The sequence below is a fragment of the Pecten maximus genome, chromosome 16 (assembly GCF_902652985.1).
Source record: "Pecten maximus chromosome 16, xPecMax1.1, whole genome shotgun sequence".
NCBI classification, from domain to species: Eukaryota; Metazoa; Mollusca; class Bivalvia; order Pectinida; family Pectinidae; genus Pecten; species Pecten maximus.
In genome coordinates this window covers 142,081-160,727 of record NC_047030.1, presented here as the reverse complement: position 1 = coordinate 160,727, position 18,647 = coordinate 142,081, and the positions used below count along the sequence as shown (strand labels likewise).

Below are 18,647 nucleotides of genomic sequence, written 5' to 3'. Positions count from 1 at the left end.
TAAGCAATGTTATATCACTCATATTTGACTGGTAGCAGCCTTATGGGGTAGGGATACAAAATTGTACAAATGTTGGGGCTGACACCAGGGCCAATTTGGCTATATATATTGATATAAATAATTGTCTGGAAGAAGGCGATGGATTTCTCTCATATTTGATTATTAGCATACTTTTGGGCTAGGGATTCAAAATTGTAAAAATGGTAAACCTTTTCCCACCATTGCAAACTGATTACTTTTGTTTTATCTGTGAAACCATTCAGATCCCCACCCGATAATCATACATAGCCTTCCTTGGCATCAAGAGATGAACACAATCCTGATGTGATCCATGTTCTTTCCCCACCCCAAGGGACTTATAGTTTCTTGAAAAACAATCACATATGGTTTCAAATATGAGAGTTTTCTTCAATATTTTGCATGTAAAACACTGTATATTTATATACAGTACGTATAATAGGCTAATGTCTACATCTTGGTGGTGAATTGAAAAACAACAAATTACAAATCACAGCTGATTGTTTTTATTGATATTGGATCTATTAAAATAGATGGAATTAATACCTAATTTTGCAATAATTGTCCTTAAAAAAATGATGTCTTTGTTCAATAAAAAAGTAATAATTTTAAAAGTCGTCAATCTAAATTTTGATATAATTCAAGATCAAAATAGAAAGGAATAAGCAAATTTTTTTGACAAGATATTGAAAGATTTTGCACACTTTCAACAAAAAAGTAGCAGAGACTCCTGTATTTTCAATACATATTGTGTATTGTTATAGCGTATCTAAATGTGTATCATATCGTTTCTACCTTTCTAATACCTAGGCCTATTAGGTATAAGTTGATTTTAAACACATAAATGCAAATTTGAACTACTTAAGTATAAAAGTTGGTTAAAAGTATGAATGTTAACGACATGTACCTAAGTAGAAGTTGGTTTGGAAAAAAAATTAAAATGTTTGAAATTAGAAATTTTTAACTACTTAAGTAGAAGTTGGTTTGAAAGTTGAAGATGGTAAAAACCATTATGTACATTGGAACAGTCTAAACCATTACATTCATCAAGACTGTGAAACCATTTTTTCCAGTTAGATTGACACACTTAAGTGAAAATGTGTCATCATGTTGATATCAGTTTAATTTCTATTCTTGCTTTATTTCAAATATAACCTTTACATCTGACTAGCGCCTCCTGTAGTACTGTCATTTAACATTTTGACAGGCACTGTTGATGCTGTGAGTGGTGATGTTGATGCTGTGATGTTGATGCTGTGAAGAAAGATGTCAGTGACATGAGACAAACTTCAGCCCAAAATGAAGGTATAAAAGATAAATGTATGGATCTTTGTTATCACTATACATTTGACAGGTGTGTATAGATCTTTGTTATCACTATACCTTTGACAGGTGTGTATGGATCTTTGTTATCACTATACCTTTGACAGGTGTGTATATATCTTTGTTATCACTATACCTTTGACAGGTGTGTATGGATCTTTGTTATCACTACACCTTTGACAGGTGTGTATGGATCTTTGTTATCACTATACCTTTGACAGGTGTGTATGGATCTTTGTTATCACTATACCTTTGACAGGTGTGTATATATCTTTGTTATCACTATACCTTTGACAGGTGTGTATGGATCTTTGTTATCACTATACCTTTGACAGGTGTGTATGGATCTTTGTTATCACTATACATTTGACAGGTGTGTATGGATCTTTGTTATCACTAGACAGGTGTGTATGGATCTTTGTTATCACTATACCTTTGACAGGTGTGTATGGATCTTTGTTATCACTAGACAGGTGTGTATATATCTTTGTTATCACTATACCTTTGACAGGTGTGTATGGATCTTTGTTATCACTATACCTTTGACAGGTGTGTATGGATCTTTGTTATCACTATACCTTTGACAGGTGTGTATGGATCTTTGTTATCACTATACATTTGACAGGTGTGTATGGATCTTTGTTATCACTATACCTTTGACAGGTGTGTATGGATCTTTGTTATCACTATACATTTGACAGGTGTGTATGGATCTTTGTTATCACTTTTTAGCCCACCATCATCAGATGGTGGGCTATTCAAATCGCCCTGCGTCCGTGGTCCGTCCGTCCGTAAACAATTGTTGTTATCGCTAATCCTCAGAAAGTACTGAAGGGATCTTTCTCAAATTTCATATGTGGGTTCCCCTTGGTGCCTAGTTATGCATATTGCATTTTGAGACCAATCAGAAAACAACATGGCCGACAGGCAGCCATCTTGGATTTTGACAATTGAAGTTTGTTATCGCTATTTCTGAGAAAGTACTGAAGGGATCTTCCTCAAATTTCATATGTATATTCCCCTTGGTGCGTAGTTATGCATATTGCATTTTGAGACCTATCGGAAAACAACATGGCCGACAGGCAGCCATCTTGGATTTTGACAATTGAAGTTTGTTATCGCTATTTCTGAGAAAGTACTGAAGGGATCTTTCTTAAATTTCATTTATAGGTTCCCCTTGGTGCCTAGTTATGCATATTACATTTTGAGACCTATCGGAAAACAACATGGCCGACAGGCAGCCATCTTAGATTTTGACAATTGAAGTTTGTTATCGCTATTTCTCAGAAAGTATTGAAGGGATCTTTCTTAAATTTCATATATAGGTTCCCCTTGGTGCCTAGTTATGCATATTACATTTTGAGACCTATCGGAAAACAACATGGCCGACAGGCAGCCATCTTAGATTTTGACAATTGAAGTTTGTTATTGCTATTTCTGAGAAAGTACTGAAGGGATCTTTTTCAAATTTTCATATGAAGGTTCCCCTCGGTGCCTAGTTATGCATATTGCATTTTGAGACTAATCGTAAAACAACATGGCCGACAGGCAGCCATCCTAGATTTTGACAATTGAAACTTGTTAACGCTATTTCTAAGAAAGTGCTGAAGGGATCTTTCTGAAATTTCATATATAGGTTCCCCTTGGTGCCTAGTTATGCATATTACATTTTGAGACCTATCGGAAAACAACATGGTTGACAGGCAGCCATCTTAGATTTTGACAATTGAAGTTTGTTATCGCTATTTTACAGAAGGTACTGAAGGGATCTTTCTTAAATTTCATATGTAGGTTCCCCTTGGTGCCTAGTTATGCATATTACATTTTGAGACCTATCGGAAAACAACATGGCCGACAGGCAGCCATCTTAGATTTTGACAATTGAAGTTTGTTATCGCTATTTCTCAGAAAGTATTGAAGGGATCTTTCTTAAATTTCATATATAGGTTCCCCTTGGTGCCTAGTTATGCATATTACATTTTGAGACCTATCGGAAAACAACATGGTTGACAGGCAGCCATCTTAGATTTTGACAATTGAAGTTTGTTATCGCTATTTTACAGAAGGTACTGAAGGGATCTTTCTTAAATTTCATATGTAGGTTCCCCTTGGTGCCTAGTTATGCATATTACATTTTGAGACCTATCGGAAAACAACATGGCCGACAGGCAGCCATCTTAGATTTTGACAATTGAAGTTTGTTATCGCTATTTCTCAGAAAGTATTGAAGGGATCTTTCTTAAATTTCATATATAGGTTCCCCTTGGTGCCTAGTTATGCATATTACATTTTGAGACCTATCGGAAAACAACATGGCCGACAGGCAGCCATCTTAGATTTTGACAATTGAAGTTTGTTATTGCTATTTCTGAGAAAGTACTGAAGGGATCTTTTTCAAATTTTCATATGTAGGTTCCCCTCGGTGCCTAGTTATGCATATTGCATTTTGAGACTAATCGTAAAACAACATGGCCGACAGGCAGCCATCCTAGATTTTGACAATTGAAACTTGTTATCGCTATTTCTAAGAAAGTGCTGAAGGGATCTTTCTGAAATTTCATATATAGGTTCCCCTTGGTGCCTAGTTATGCATATTACATTTTGAGACCTATCGGAAAACAACATGGTTGACAGGCAGCCATCTTAGATTTTGACAATTGAAGTTTGTTATCGCTATTTTACAGAAGGTACTGAAGGGATCTTTCTGAAATTTCATATGTAGGTTCCCCTTGGTCCCTGGTGTTGCATTTTGGGACCAATCCGAAAACAACAGACAGCCATTATCGCTAAATCTTAAATTTTATATATAGGTTCCCCTTGTTTGAAAAGTACTAGAGGGCTGTTTCTGAATTTACACAGATTAGTAAGACTTAGAGGAAGGGAAAAGTAGAGAAAAGATCAATCTGACATGGAACCTATAAAGATCATTCAATGGTGGGCGCCAAGATCCCTCTGGGATCTCTTGTTCTTTCATGCATGTTCTTGAGTCTACAAGATATTGTTTGTCTTTTTAGGGGAAATCTGTGACGTAAAACAGAGACAAGACGAGATGACAACTGACATGGACAACCTAAAAGGTATGTAACATGTCCCACTGACTATAATATACTCAGCCGCCTGTCAAAGTTTGAATTGGAATGAATTTCATACAAATTTACTATTTGTATGGAGATACATGTGCCATATAGAGTAATCACTTGCTGTCTGTCTGTCCACATTTATTTGTTATTGACTGATAACTGGTATTCATTGTCTCATTCACATGAAAATTTGGTCCAGATGTTCAACTCGCAAAAATGCACACATTCAGGCTCAAGGTTAATGTTCAAGGTTAATGGGTCAAGGTCAATTCGTGCGTTTTTTCATTGATAAACATTTTGTTGTGACACTATGAAGCAATATTGATAAGAATTCAACTCGAAGTCAGCTGACCAAAGGTCAAGGTCAAAGATCTAGGTCAGATTATGAAGCTAACATTACAAAGCATAGTTGGTCGTACCAGAACAAGGAGTTAACTGACAAAAGGTAAAAGTCACAGAGTTGTCTGATGTCAAACATCCATCCAGCCTGTAGCAATTGTCATTGCTGTTCTCAGAAAAATCTTCATGGATTTTTCTCAAATTTCGCTCTTAGGTTCCCCTTGGTCCCTAGTTACACAAATGCATGTTCTATTTTGAGACTGATCTGAAAACAAGATAGCTGATAGAAAGCTATAGGTAGTCATTTTCAATTTTGACAGTTGAAGTCTGTTATCTCTATAGCTATTTCTCACAAAATTCTTTATTGATCTTTCTTAAATTTCACTTTCTATTTCCCTTTGGTCCCTAGTTGTGCATGTTCCATTTAAGGACAGATATGAAAATAAGGTGGATGACAGGTCGCCATCTTTAACTTTGACAATTTGAATTGTTTTCGCTATTGCTCAGAAAGGTTCTCTGAAATTTCTCCTCATTGTACCACCAAAATCTTGCTGGATGGAAGATAGTGCTATATTGAGGTTTTACTGTACAGTTATAGATATTATATGAAATTGATTTTATTTAACATTTTGACAGGCACTGTTGATGCTGTGAAGAAAGATGTCAGTGACATGAAACAAACATCAGCCAAAAATGCAGGTATAACAGACAATTATGTTGGTGTGTTGGTAAATATGACTTGGGACGAACTTCAAAAATCTTCTTTTGAATTTCTTCTGAGGCTGAACCTATGATATTTTGTCATTAGGTAGTTTAAGGTTAAAATGCCATCAAATGTTTATGGGTCTTCTATTACTTCAAAAGCTTAATGAGTTAAGGCCAGAAAGGAGGTGTAGGTGCCCTGTAGTATTTGTATTGTCCACTAGTCCATCCTTCAGTTCTTCTGTGTCAGTCTGACAGTCAACGTACATTTAATGAATGTAATATTTCTAAACATCGATCAGAAGATCTTTCTACACCTGGTTTTGATGGACATCAGGTCACACGAGACTACTTCAGAAATAAAAAGTTGGTGCAGACGATATATTGTGAACCCCTTTACAAATATAATATCGGTATTTACATTGTTTATCGAAACAGAAGTTCTACACCTTTAAGATACGTGTGGTCATTAGTCCCAGTTATATGGTCAGAAGTCATACATAGCCACTCTGATACAAGTGTTGTATATTTGGTGTGTATAAACAGTAATCTAATTTAAATGTAAGATTCAGGTTTTAAGAGTCAGATATTATGGGAAGCCCTGTGTGATGTGTCTAGTTTTGTAAATTTTAAGAAGAATACTCGACGCGCTAGCTCAGTCGATTACAGTGTTGGCGTACATAACCTCAGGTGAAGGTCCAGTGTGTGTGGTTCACACTTCCTACCCAAGACAGTCTGTGTTTCTCAGTCGATTACAGTGTTGGCGTACATAACTTCAGGTGAAGGTCCAGTGTGTGTGGTTCACACTTCCTACCCAAGACAGTCTGTGTTTCTCAGTCGATTACAGTGTTGGCGTACATAACCTCAGGTGAAGGTCCAGTGTGTGTGGTTCACACTTCCTACCCAAGACAGTCTGTGTTTCTCAGTCGATTACAGTGTTCGCGTTCATAACATCAGGTGAAGGTACAGGGTGTGGTTCACACTTCCTACCTATGACAGTCTGTGTTTCTCAGTCGATTAAGGTGTTGGCGTTCATAACATCAGGTGAAGGTCCAGGGTGTGGTTCACACTTCCTACCTATGATAGTCTGTGTTTCTCAGTCGATTACGGTGTTGGCGTACATAACCTCGGGTGAAGGTCCAGTGTGTGTGGTTCACACTTCCTACCCAAGACAGTCTGTGTTTCTCAGTTGATTACAGTGTTGGCGTACATAACTTCAGGTGAAGGTCCAGTGTGTGTGGTTCACACTTCCTACTATTACAAGACATTCCTTTACCCTCCTCTGTGTGTTATTCAGTGCTTGACCCAAAGTCTAGTCCATCCCCTGGGAATTTAGTTCATTGTCATGATTGACCCAAAGTCTAGTCCATCCCCTGGGAATTTAGTTCATTGTCATGATTGACCCAATGTCTAGTCCATCCCCTGGGAATTTAGTTCATTGTCATGATTGACCCAATGTCTAGTCCAGCCCCTGGGAATTTAGTTCACTGTCAGGATTGATCCAAAGTCTAGTCCAGCCCCTGGTAATTTAGTTCACTGTTGACCCAAAGTCTAGTCCAGCCCCTGGTAATTTTATTTCACTGTCAGAATTGACACAAAGTCTAGTTCAGCCCCTGGGAATTTAGTTCACTGTCAGGATTGACCCAAAGTCTAGTCCATCCCTTGGGAATTTAGTTCACTGTCAGGATTTAACCCGAAGTCTAGTCCAGCCCCTGGTAATGTAGTTCACTGTCAGAATTGACCTAAAGTCTAGTCCGGTCCCTGGGAATTTAGTTCACTGTCAGGATTGACCCAAAGTCTAGTCCAGCTCCTGGGAATTTAGTTCACTGTTGACCCAAAGTCTAGTCCATCCCCTGGGAATTTAGTTCACTGTCAGGATTGACCCAAAGTCTAGTCCATCCCCTGGGGCTTAGTCCACTGTCAGGATTGACCGAAAGTCTAGTCTAGCTCCTGGGAATTTAGTTCACTGTCAGGATTGACCTAACGTCTAGTCCAGCCCCTGGTAATTTAGTTCACTGTCATGATTGACCAAAAGTCTAGTCCAGCCCCTGGTAATTTAGTTCACTGTCGGGATTGACCTAACGTCTAGTCAAGCCCCTGGGAATTTAGTTCATGTTCCATATCTTGGGAAAGATAAGATCCTCACCCTATAATAATAAACAATGCTGGACAAGAAGGGATTACCCGGAGGAGTCACTGTGTCCCACACATGCTGGCCCCGGGGACAATGCTCTTATGTCATAACTTATAATCATGTGTGCTAATCTGTACCTTACCAATAAATCTCTGTCAAACATTTGACTGAAAAGAAACAGTTTATCCACCATTCCACATAAAGGGAGTTCACTTTCCTGTGATTCACATATCAAAACTATTTTCTATTTATTTTGTCACTGTAAATTTTTAAATCATAATTATGTGAAATATCTCATGACTTGGATCATTTTATTTTACAGGAAGGGATCCTAAGTTGACGGCTATGATAGGTGAGTCTTGAGATTGGAGGGATACAACAAAACGCCCATATGGACCAAACTTCATCAGGGACGACAGCTACTGAAACATTTGAAACATTGGATGTTTACATGTTTAAAGAACACACAAAATACTTGATTTTGATATAACAATTACTGTTGATGAAATTATCCATCAAAGGTCAAGGCCACATGTTATCTGATACGTCACATAGTCATTGTGGCTGACTGATGGAAACAGGTTGTCTTATTGTCAGGGCCAGCTTCTGTCGTCTGTCAAATTTTAGGTCACCTGAGTTGAAGTCTGAAGTCATCCATTTTAATTCCTTTTGTTCATTGTTGTGCAGTAGGTGTCGTCTGTCCATTAACAATTCACATTTTTGCCGTCTCAGAAATCCCTGAACCAATTTTAATGAAATTTTGGAGAAACTTCTATGGTCAAAGTCAACCAACAGTGTAAATTATATGGTCCTCACCTCCCAGGGCCTGAGGGTTGGAGCAAAATGGGGTCAAATTAACTGTATTTCAAAAATTGTCTTCTCAACACGCAAATAAGTTCAAATCAAACACTCTGCTTAACCAAAAGTTTGAATTTCATCACCCTTTGGTCTCACGTTTCCCCTCTGGGGAGGGGTAAAATTTACTATAGTTTATATAGGGAAATCACACTTCTGAGCATCATTTGTTTAATTGCTATTAGAAAAATTATAATCAAAACTTGGGTAGAATAACATTATGGAATGACATTTTGATGTTATGCACATATTGGCTCTGACTGAAATGTATCAGAACTCCGCGACCTGCTCAGGCCCATGGGCCTCTTATTCTTTAAATGACTTTTTTATCCCCCAACTCCTCACTACCATCACCAGCCCTCACCCCTCTTTAGGTATATCAGTTCATGAACAATTCAAATGGACCTTTTCTGTGGTTCGTTGTCCGTCCATAAAATCCTTGTAATTGTGATTTCCTGGGAATAGGGCACGGATCTTTTGTAAACTTTTCATGGAGGTTCTTAAATATGCCCGTTCCAAAGAGAGCGTGATTGAAAAAACAAAACAGCAAACAGGCAGCCATCTTTAATTCTTTGATTTTTACAGCTTGAAGTTTCTTGAGAAATATTGGAAGGCTACTAAAACAGTAATTCTCAACTGAAATGTAGGTCCCATAGACCCTAGTTGTGTCCGATTTACTATTAAGACTGATAAGGAAATCAATATGGCTGACAGTATACAAAGGATATTTTGACATTTTAAATTTGTTCTTGCTTATTCTTGAGAAGTACTGGAATTTAACAAGAGAAAGTAAAGCAATGATCAGTCTTTCACAGAACCAACAAGATCATTATTTGGTTGGCACCCAAATCCCTTTGAGTGATGTAATAATTTCCTCGGTGGCATTGATTTAACATCACAAGATTTCAGGTTGTATCCATTAAAATAAGGAAAATAATCATAAACTATATCAGGAAGGACAATTTTAATTAATCATTATTTGTAAAGTCTCATTATTTCAAAAATTTAGTTAAAACTGAATAATTTAATTTTGTATGAAACGCGCATTTTCATTGGCTAAAATAATTTTGTTATACCTCCATAACAAATTTTTTGATGTTGCGAAATGTAACGTCATTTTTGATTGGCTGATGATGTTGCGTAATAATTTATCACAGAAAAGAGTTCGCCAAAGAAAGTGAAATATCTTGGTGTGTATAAGACGAAATTAAATTATAAGAATTAACATTAATTATTTTTTCTGTTATACAGTCATAACAGAAAAAACTGGAGTGTACTCTCTTCATAAACCGCTTCGCGGTTTATTTTGAGTACACTCCAGTTTTTTCTGTTATGACTCTATAACAGAAAAAATAATTGATGTTAATCCTTAAATATTTAATCTGAACTTTGACTGATTCTGAAGGTCGAGGGTTTCGAAATGATCGTGAGGAGCATTTATTGATCAATTGGTGAACGATGAAGGTTCTATGAGCCTTTTGTAATAGTTTGTGTTAAAAATGTACATGTATTTCTGATAGAGAAACCTTTCATGTACATGATGTAATATTAGGTTCAGTAATATGTGATAAGTTATACGTATCTATATATTGTAGTTATTTTTTATTTTATTTTTTTTTCGTGGTAGGGAGTCTGTCATTTTTTATGTAAAAAAATATTGTCTCATGCTCCCAGGGAACTCGTGAATTTTGGCTTTGTCATGCTGATGTTTGTTCTTACAAGTTTAATCTTCTTTCCTTGCAGATACAACAAAGTCTACAATTCGGACAGAAAAAGAAAGCTACAAGTATATTTCTACGAAAAGTCTCCAAGATGCCCATCAAAAACTTCTGGAGAACAAAATCGTTATAATCCAGGGAAACTCGGGGGACGGGAAATCGTCTACTGCACTTGAACTTCTCGGTTTTGTGCTGTGCGGTAATGAAGAGGAGGGGCAACATAAACGATGTCGACAACCACTACAACTACACGAGATAAAAGACTTAGATTCAGTTGCACCAAAGTCACAATTAGTTATTTATTTTGATGACATCTTTGGAACGAATGTTGTGTGTCAGGAAGATGTGAAAGAATGGGAGAAACGAGAAAAAGAAATTATTGCAAAACTTTGTGGAAATGAATCTGAGTCCAATTATCTGGTCATTACAATTCGTAGTGGAATGATTAATTCTTTAAGTGGCCTAGGAAAATTATTTACTAAAGAAAACATTGTTGACCTTAGCCAGTACAAAGAAGACAAAGAAAAACTTGCATTGTTAAGGTTGTATCAACCAAAAACTGAATTTGTTAAATGGACAGATGTTGAGGAGAAACAGATTGTGGCCTCGGCCCCAGACATTGGGTTTCCACAGTGTTGTAGATTATTTAGGGACACACCTAGTTTACAAACAGAGAGAGTCAAATTCTTTGAAAGACCTTTGCATTATTTTAAATCCTCTTTATCTAAATTAGAAGACGGGAAATTTTATGGTCTGCTGTATCTGTTCCTCAATGGCGGCTCAGTTGTAGAACATGATTTAGACCCTTCTATTGAAAATATTGAGGAAAATGAGAAAATGAAAGCAGCATTTGCTTTTGATGTAGTAAAAGTTAACCTAACACCTGAGCTTATTGACAAAAAAGAGAAAAAGAAAGCTGAATTTGTAAAGGAGTCATTAGAATGCCTTTTGGGTTGGCTGGTGAAAAAAGAATCTACACTGTGGGTAAAATGTCCCTCTTACAAATTCAACCACGACTCCATTGAGGAAACAGTGGCACTTCTGTATGGAGAGAAAACTCCCATTGGCTACATACAGAATTGTCCCAGAGAGTTCCTCAGGTATGTAACTACAGCAAAAATCAACCCAAACAGAATAGTTATATCTTCTGATAATCAAACCAATGCCATATATAAACGTATAGTGAAAGAGTTTCAATCTGTTGATCCTAAAAGTGACTGGTATTTGAGTAAGTGTGACTATTTAGCTACATTAGACGTATGGACAGACACCCTGTTTCTACAGGGATTTATCAGATGGCTAAGTGGTCAGAATGATGACAAAAACTTACACCAACTGATAAAGTGTGCCTTGTTAAATGGAGCTTGCTCTGCTGGTTTAGAAGATCGTGTCTCGTATCTCCTTTCTGTGGGTGTAACGCCTGACAAGGATACACTGTTTAGTGTAGTGAAGTGTGGGAGTGTACAACTACTGACACAAATACTAATGTATGACGTCATTCCTACAGCGAGGGCAGACAGGTCACGATCATCATATTTAGCTGTGAATATCAATGTCCTACACGAGGCGTGTTTGTTTGAGAGAGAAGAGATGGTGACCATGTTGTGTGACACTTACCCAGACTTGGTACATGAGACTGATGACGAGAGACAAAGCACGCTCCATTGTGTGGCACGGACAGGAAACGTTGGTCTATTTCAGACAGTGGAGAGATTGATACTTAAATCATTGTGTAGAGTTGAGGATGTACAACATATGTGTGAGACAGAAAATGGTCGTGATGTACATAGGAGTTGTGTGTGTGGACGGTACATGTCACAGTTAGTGGACGAGGACGGGTTTACAGTATTACATGATAGTTGTAGTGAGGGACACAGGGAGCTTAGTTTATACCTGTGTACGTTATACCCAGCACTAACTACAGCTGTAACTAACGACGGGTATACAGTATTACATGTTAGTTGTATAATGGGACACAGGAAGCTTAGTTTAGAGCTGTGTACGTTATACCCAGCACTAACTACAGCTGTAACTAACGACGGGTATACAGTATTACATCATAGTTGTATGGAGGGACACAGAGAGCTTAGTTTAGAGCTGTGTAAGTTATACCCAGCACTAACTACAGCTGTAGATAAACGTGGGTATAATTGTCTACATCACATAGCCAGGATGACATCAGATGTAGACTGGTTCACTGATTGTGAACTTCACGTAAAACAGTACGTAGAGAAAACAGGAGGTAAGTATGACATCACGACCATACTTACTAATAACGGGAGATCTGTTTTAGACATGGCAAAGGAACAGACAGAGAGGAGGAGAAAGTGGAGGAAGTATGATAACCCATTGTATGATCATCTTGTCAAAGTTTTTAATAAATAAACGTATTAAATATTCACACTTCTATACATTAACTTGTGTAACATAATGACAAAATAAACAGCAACGAACAGAACACCGTGGAAACCTTTTGTAGGATCATCTTGTCAAGTTTATTTGTAAATAAAACTACTTATAGATAGTCACACATACTTCTTAACCTTCTATACATTAACTTGTATAACATGGTGTATAATTAAACAAAGATTAAGTTGAAGAAACAATTTATTTTCATCATTGTTCACAACAACAAACAAAAGTCGGCGGTTTTAGAAATTTTCTTCGGCGATAGGGGGTGTCCTCAGGTAGGTGCGAGTGAAAGGAAGGTGGTGATACTAATAACCGCCTGGTACGGCCCAACACAGACTGGAGGGTAGGGTAGGGCCCAACACAGACTGGAGGGTAGGGTAGGGCCCAACACAGACTGGAGGGTAGGGTAGGGCCCAACACAGACTGGAGGGTAGGGTAGGGCCCAACACAGACTGGAGGGTGGGGTATGGCCCAACACAGACTGGAGGGTAGGGTATGGCCCAACACGGACTGGAGGGTAGGGTAGGGTCCAACACGGACTGGAGGGTAGGGTATGGCCCAACACAGACTGGAGGGTAGGGTAGGGCCCAACACAGACTGGAGGGTAGGGTAGGGCCCAACACAGACTGGAGGGTAGGGTAGGGCCCAACACAGACCGGAGGGTAGGGTAGGGTAGGGCCCAACACAGACTGGAGGGTAGGGTAGGACCCAACACAGACTCGAGGGTAGGGTAGGGCCCAACACAGACCGGAGGGTAGGGTAGGGTAGAGCCCAACACAGACTGGAGGGTAGGGTAGTACCCAACACAGACTGGAGGGTAGGGTAGGGTAGGGTAGGGCCCAACACAGACTGGAGGGTAGGGTAGGGCCCAACACAGACTGGAGGGTAGGGTAGGGCCCAACACGGACTGGAGGGGAGGGTAGGGCCCAACACGGACTGGAGGGTAGGGTAGGGCCCAACACAGACTGGAGGGTAGGGTAGGGCCCAACACAGACTGGAGGGTAGGGTAGGGCCCAACACAGACTGGAGGGTAGGGTAGGGTAGGGCCCAACACAGACTGGAGGGTAGGGTAGGGCCCAACACAGACTGGAGGGTAGGGTAGGGCCCAACACAGACTGGAGGGTATTCCAGGTCATATCATAATGAAAATATTAACCCATATGAAGTATTTGATTATTTACTATTTAGAAATTGAAACTGTTTTAGTAACAAATATTTTTGTGACCAACCACATCATTAGAATTACAAGACTGTAATTATATAAATAGTATAATAGTTTACACAACTAAAGACATCATTAATTTACATGTAATCATAATCACATCATTTTCAGGTGTTTTATGTAGAGTTTTTAGGTCACCTGAGACAAAGTCTCAAGTGACCTATTCTAATCCCCTTTTGTCCGTCGTCGTGCGTCGTGCGTCGTCCGTCGTGCGTCCGTAAACAATTTACATTTTCGACTTCTTTTCCAAAACCCACAAACCAAATTCTATGAAATTTGGCAGGAAGCTTCTATGGCTAAAGGTCAACCAAAATTGTAAATTATATGGTCCCCACCCCCCAGGGGCCTGGGGGGCGGGGCCAAAAAGGGTCAAATTGACTAAAACTTCAAAAATCTTCTCTACTCTCAGATATGGTGGAATCAAACACTCTTCATAGATGGAAGGGTCTTAAGGTGTTTTACCAAAATTGTAAATTTCATGACCCAGGGGTTTCACGTTTGCCCCTGGGGAGGGGCTAAACTTTACTATAGTTTATATAGGGAAATCACATTTTTGACTTTAATTTGTTTTCTTTCTATTGGAATTCATTCTAATTTTGTAAACATTGTCAGCATGGGATGATAGTTTGATGGCATGCACAAGTTGGCCCTGACTGACCCCCAGGGGCTGATGGGCGGGGCTAAAAAGGGCCAAATTGACTGAAATTTCACAAATCTTCTTCTCTACTCTCAGATATGATTGATTCAAATACACTTCATAGATGGCTGGGTTTGAAAGTTCTTTACCAAAATTGTGAATTTCATGACCCTGGGGTCTCAAGTTTGCCCCTGGGGCGGGGCTAAACTTTACTATAGTTTATATAGGGAAATAACATTTTAAACTTTTATTAGGTCACCTGAGACAAAGTCTCAAGTGACCTATTCTAATCCCCTTTTGTCCGTCGTCGTCCGTCGTCCGTCGTGCGTCGTGCGTCGTCCGTCGTGCGTCGTGCGTCCGTAAACAATTTACATTTTCGACTTCTTCTCCAAAACCCACAAACTAAATTCTATGAAATTTGGCAGGAAGCTTCTATGGCTAAAGGTCAACCAAAATTGTAAATTATATGGTCCCCACCCTCCAGGGGCCTGAGGGGCGGGGCCAAAAAGGGTCAAATTGACTAAAACTTCAAAAATCTTCTTCTCTACTCTCAGATATGCTGGAATCAAACACTCTTCATAGATGGAAGGGTCTTAAGGTGTTTTACCAAAATTGTAAATTTCATGACCCAGGGGTTTCACGTTTGCCCCTGGGGAGGGGCTAAACTTTACTATAGTTTATATAGGGAAATCACATTTTTGACTTTAATTTGTTTTATTTCTATTGGAATTCATTCTAATTTTGTAAACATTGTCAGCATGGGATGACAGTTTGATGGCATGCACATGTTGGCCCTGACTGACCCCCAGGGGCTGATGGGCGGGGCTAAAAAGGGCCAAATTGACTGAAATTTCACAAATCTTCTCTACTCTCAGATATGATAGAATCAAATACACTTCATAGATGGCTGGGTTTGAAGGTTCTTTACCAAAATTGTGAATTTCATGACCCTTGGGTCTCAAGTTTGCCCCTGGGGCGGGGCTAAACTTTACTATAGTTTATATAGGGAAATAACATTTTTGACTTTTATTGGTTTTGGAATTCATTCTAATTTTGTAAACATTGTCAGCGTGGGATGACAGTTTGAAGGCATGCACATGTTGGCCCTGACTGACCCCCCTGGGGCTGATGGACGGGGCTAAAAAGGTTCAAATTGACTGAAATTTCAAAAATCTTCTTCTCAAGACTGAAATAAGGTGGAATCAAATGCTCTTTATAGTTTGAAGGGTCTTATGGTGCTTTATTGAAATTTTAAATTTCATGACCCTGGGGTCACAAGTTTGCCCCTGGGGAGGGGGTAAATTTTATATAGGGAAATCACATTTTTGACTGATTTGTTTTGATTTCTATTGGAATTCATTCTGGTTAACATTTTCAGCATGGAATGAAAGTTTGATAATATGCATATGTTGGCCCTGACTGACCCCTAGGGGCTGATAGGGGGGGGGGGGGGGGGGGGGGGGGCAAAAAGGGTCAATTAAATAAACTGAAATATTTCAAATCTCAGGTGACCGTTAAGGCCCATGGGCCTCTTGTTTTTAATATGTATTTTTTTTATTTTATTTTTTTATTATTTTGATTTATTTTTTTGCCAATTAATATATATATATGAAATGTTGATTTAAGTTATGAGAGAGATTTCAGTTGAAATGTATTTTTTCTAATCTTAAAATTGTTTCATCAACTATTTGTATTGATATTTCAAAGTAATACATAAGGAAGATGTTTGGTTTTCTTAACAAAAAAAATTCCAATGAAATCTCAACACTTTTATAAACTAAGAAAAGAAATAATCCTGAAGTTTGTTTCTTGTACATTCCTAGTATTTTAGTTATTTTTGTTTGTTTTGGTTTCTATATTCAACATACATTCTTTGTACTGGCTTATCTGTATTTTTGTTCTTCCATTGAAATGTTTTAAATTAATGTAAAGTGAGTTTTGAAAGATAAGTTTCTAAGAAATATCTTTGAATTATTTGAGGAGGAATTTTTATTGGCATTTCAAAGTGATACAAGATTTATTTTTGTTTAATTTTCAGAAAGAAAAAAATGTACAAATGCGATCTCAAACTTATGTTGAGTTTTAACATATTTTATTTGAAATATTCATCAGGAAGTGAACACAAGTTGTAACAACTTCGGTATGTCCCTCTCCGTCAACAATTATACACTGGCATCGTTTGTACAGTTTGCAACGTATGTGATAGAATATTTATAAATAAAACAACCTTAATATGATCTGGTGGGGAAACATTAATTATCCGTCCCAGCCGTCGGATGTTTACATTTTTCATGTGTAATAGTACATACGTTGTGTGAATTACATTTTGTAAGTCAGATTGCAAATGCATGTATATTTTAATTTCTTTTTATTCTATCTGGTGAAATCTCATGTAATATAATATGAAGTGTATTATTAGCATCAATATTGGTACCTGGTACTGACTTTACTAGAACTCACTGTGATACCAGGAACAGAGCAATGAGACTGAGTTATAACATCAATATTGGTACCTGGTACTGGTTTAACTAGAAATCACTGATACCAGGAACAGAGCAATGAGAATGGGTTTGTATTTACAGTGTGTTGATTGACAGAAAACTTTGATACATATTTATATGTAAGTTTAGTTTGTTGTATATTATGTAATATTATTGTCTGTTGCCTTTTGTTTGTATGTATAGAATGGTGTTTGTATAAATAGTTGTTAGACTAAATATAACTGAAAGGAATGAAAGTGATTGTATGTGTTGTTGCAAAATTCATGTGATCAGCTCACAACATAAAAAAAAGACATCGCCTTTTGTAAGGCCGCTTTTTATTGGCTGATAAAGTGGCGTAGTAGATTTTAGAGAAAAGAGGCTATCGATAAGAGTGCTTTTCATTGGCTGATAAAGTGGCGTAGTAGATTTTAGAGAAAAGAGGCTATCGATAAGAGTGGATTTCAAAGGGATTGTTTGTGTAGAGTAGATTAGATTATAAGGATGAACTTGAATATATTTTTAGGTCACCTGAGACGAAGTTGACCTATTGTGATAGCCTTTTGTCCGTAGTCGTGCGTCGTAAACAATTTACATTTTCAACTTCTTCTCGGTTACCAACAGGCCCAGAGACCTGATATTGGGTATGTGGTATGCTTGGATAAAGGGCTACCAAGTGTGTTCAAATGGATGACCTTGACCTTAATTCAAGGTCACAGGGGTCAAATATACTAAAATCTTTGAACGACTTCTTGATAACCAAAAGGCCAAGAGACTTAATATTGGGGTTGCAGCATGCTGGAATAAAGGGCTAATAAGTTTGTTCAAATAAATGATCTTAACCTTCATTCATGGTCACAAGTGTCAAATAGGCTATAATCTTCGAACGACTTCTTCTCAATAACCAAAATGCTCAGAGACTTGATATTGGGCCTGTAGCATACTGGGGTGAAGGGCTACCAAGTTTGTTCCAATTAATGATATTGACCTTCAAGGTCACATGGGTCAAATAGACAATAACTTTCAATCGACCTCTTCTCAATAAGCAAGAGGCCCAGGGACTTTATGTTGGGCCTGTGGCAAGCTGCGATGAAGGGCTTCCAATTTGTTCAAATGAATGACTGTGACTTTCATTCAAGGTCACGTGAGTCAAATAGGCTATAATCTTCAAATGTCTTCTTTTCAATAACCAAGTGGCCCATGGACTTTTTATTAGCCTTGTAGCATGCCGGGGTGAAGGGCTACCAAGTTTGTTCAAATGAATGACCTTGACCTACATTCAAGGTCACAGGGGTGAAATTTTGCGATACCCAAGATTCTCCGAGACCTGATATTAGGCCTATAGTATGCTGGAAAGAAGGACTAGAAAATTTATTGATATGAATAAACCTAGCCTTCTCTGATATTTGAATAAAGAGGTAATCAACATAGTATCTGTAGAAATGACCTCAATCAACTTCAAAGTTGCTGTATAGAGCTAGGTGAGCGATACAGGCCTATTGAGTCTCTTGTTTTTAAGGTGAAAGGGGTCAAATGTATAAAAAAAAATCTGATAATTCAGTGTCACTCGTGTTCATGATTTTGGACCAGGAGCATGTTAGAGTGGAGGGCTACAAATGTTGTTAAAATATTAACCTTGACTTTCTTTGAGGGTCACATAGGTCAAAGGTTGAGAAAAATGATACATTTATAGTCACATTCTTTTATATATAGTAAGTAAAACTTCA

General features: G+C 38.0%; 1 protein-coding gene across 1 annotated transcript in view; it reads left to right on the top strand.

Moving 5' to 3' along the window:
- LOC117345051 overlaps positions 1 to 12,798 on the top strand; it is a 50,758-nt gene extending 37,960 nt beyond the window's left edge. Inside the window, exons 5-8 of the mRNA XM_033907995.1 lie at positions 4,356 to 4,418; positions 5,397 to 5,459; positions 7,919 to 7,948; positions 10,195 to 12,798. Coding sequence (XP_033763886.1) covers positions 4,356 to 4,418; positions 5,397 to 5,459; positions 7,919 to 7,948; positions 10,195 to 12,554 — 2,516 coding nt within the window. The 3' untranslated portion in view covers positions 12,555 to 12,798. The remainder of the gene's footprint in view (positions 1 to 4,355; positions 4,419 to 5,396; positions 5,460 to 7,918; positions 7,949 to 10,194) is intronic.
- Positions 12,799 to 18,647: the final 5,849 nt, after the last annotated feature.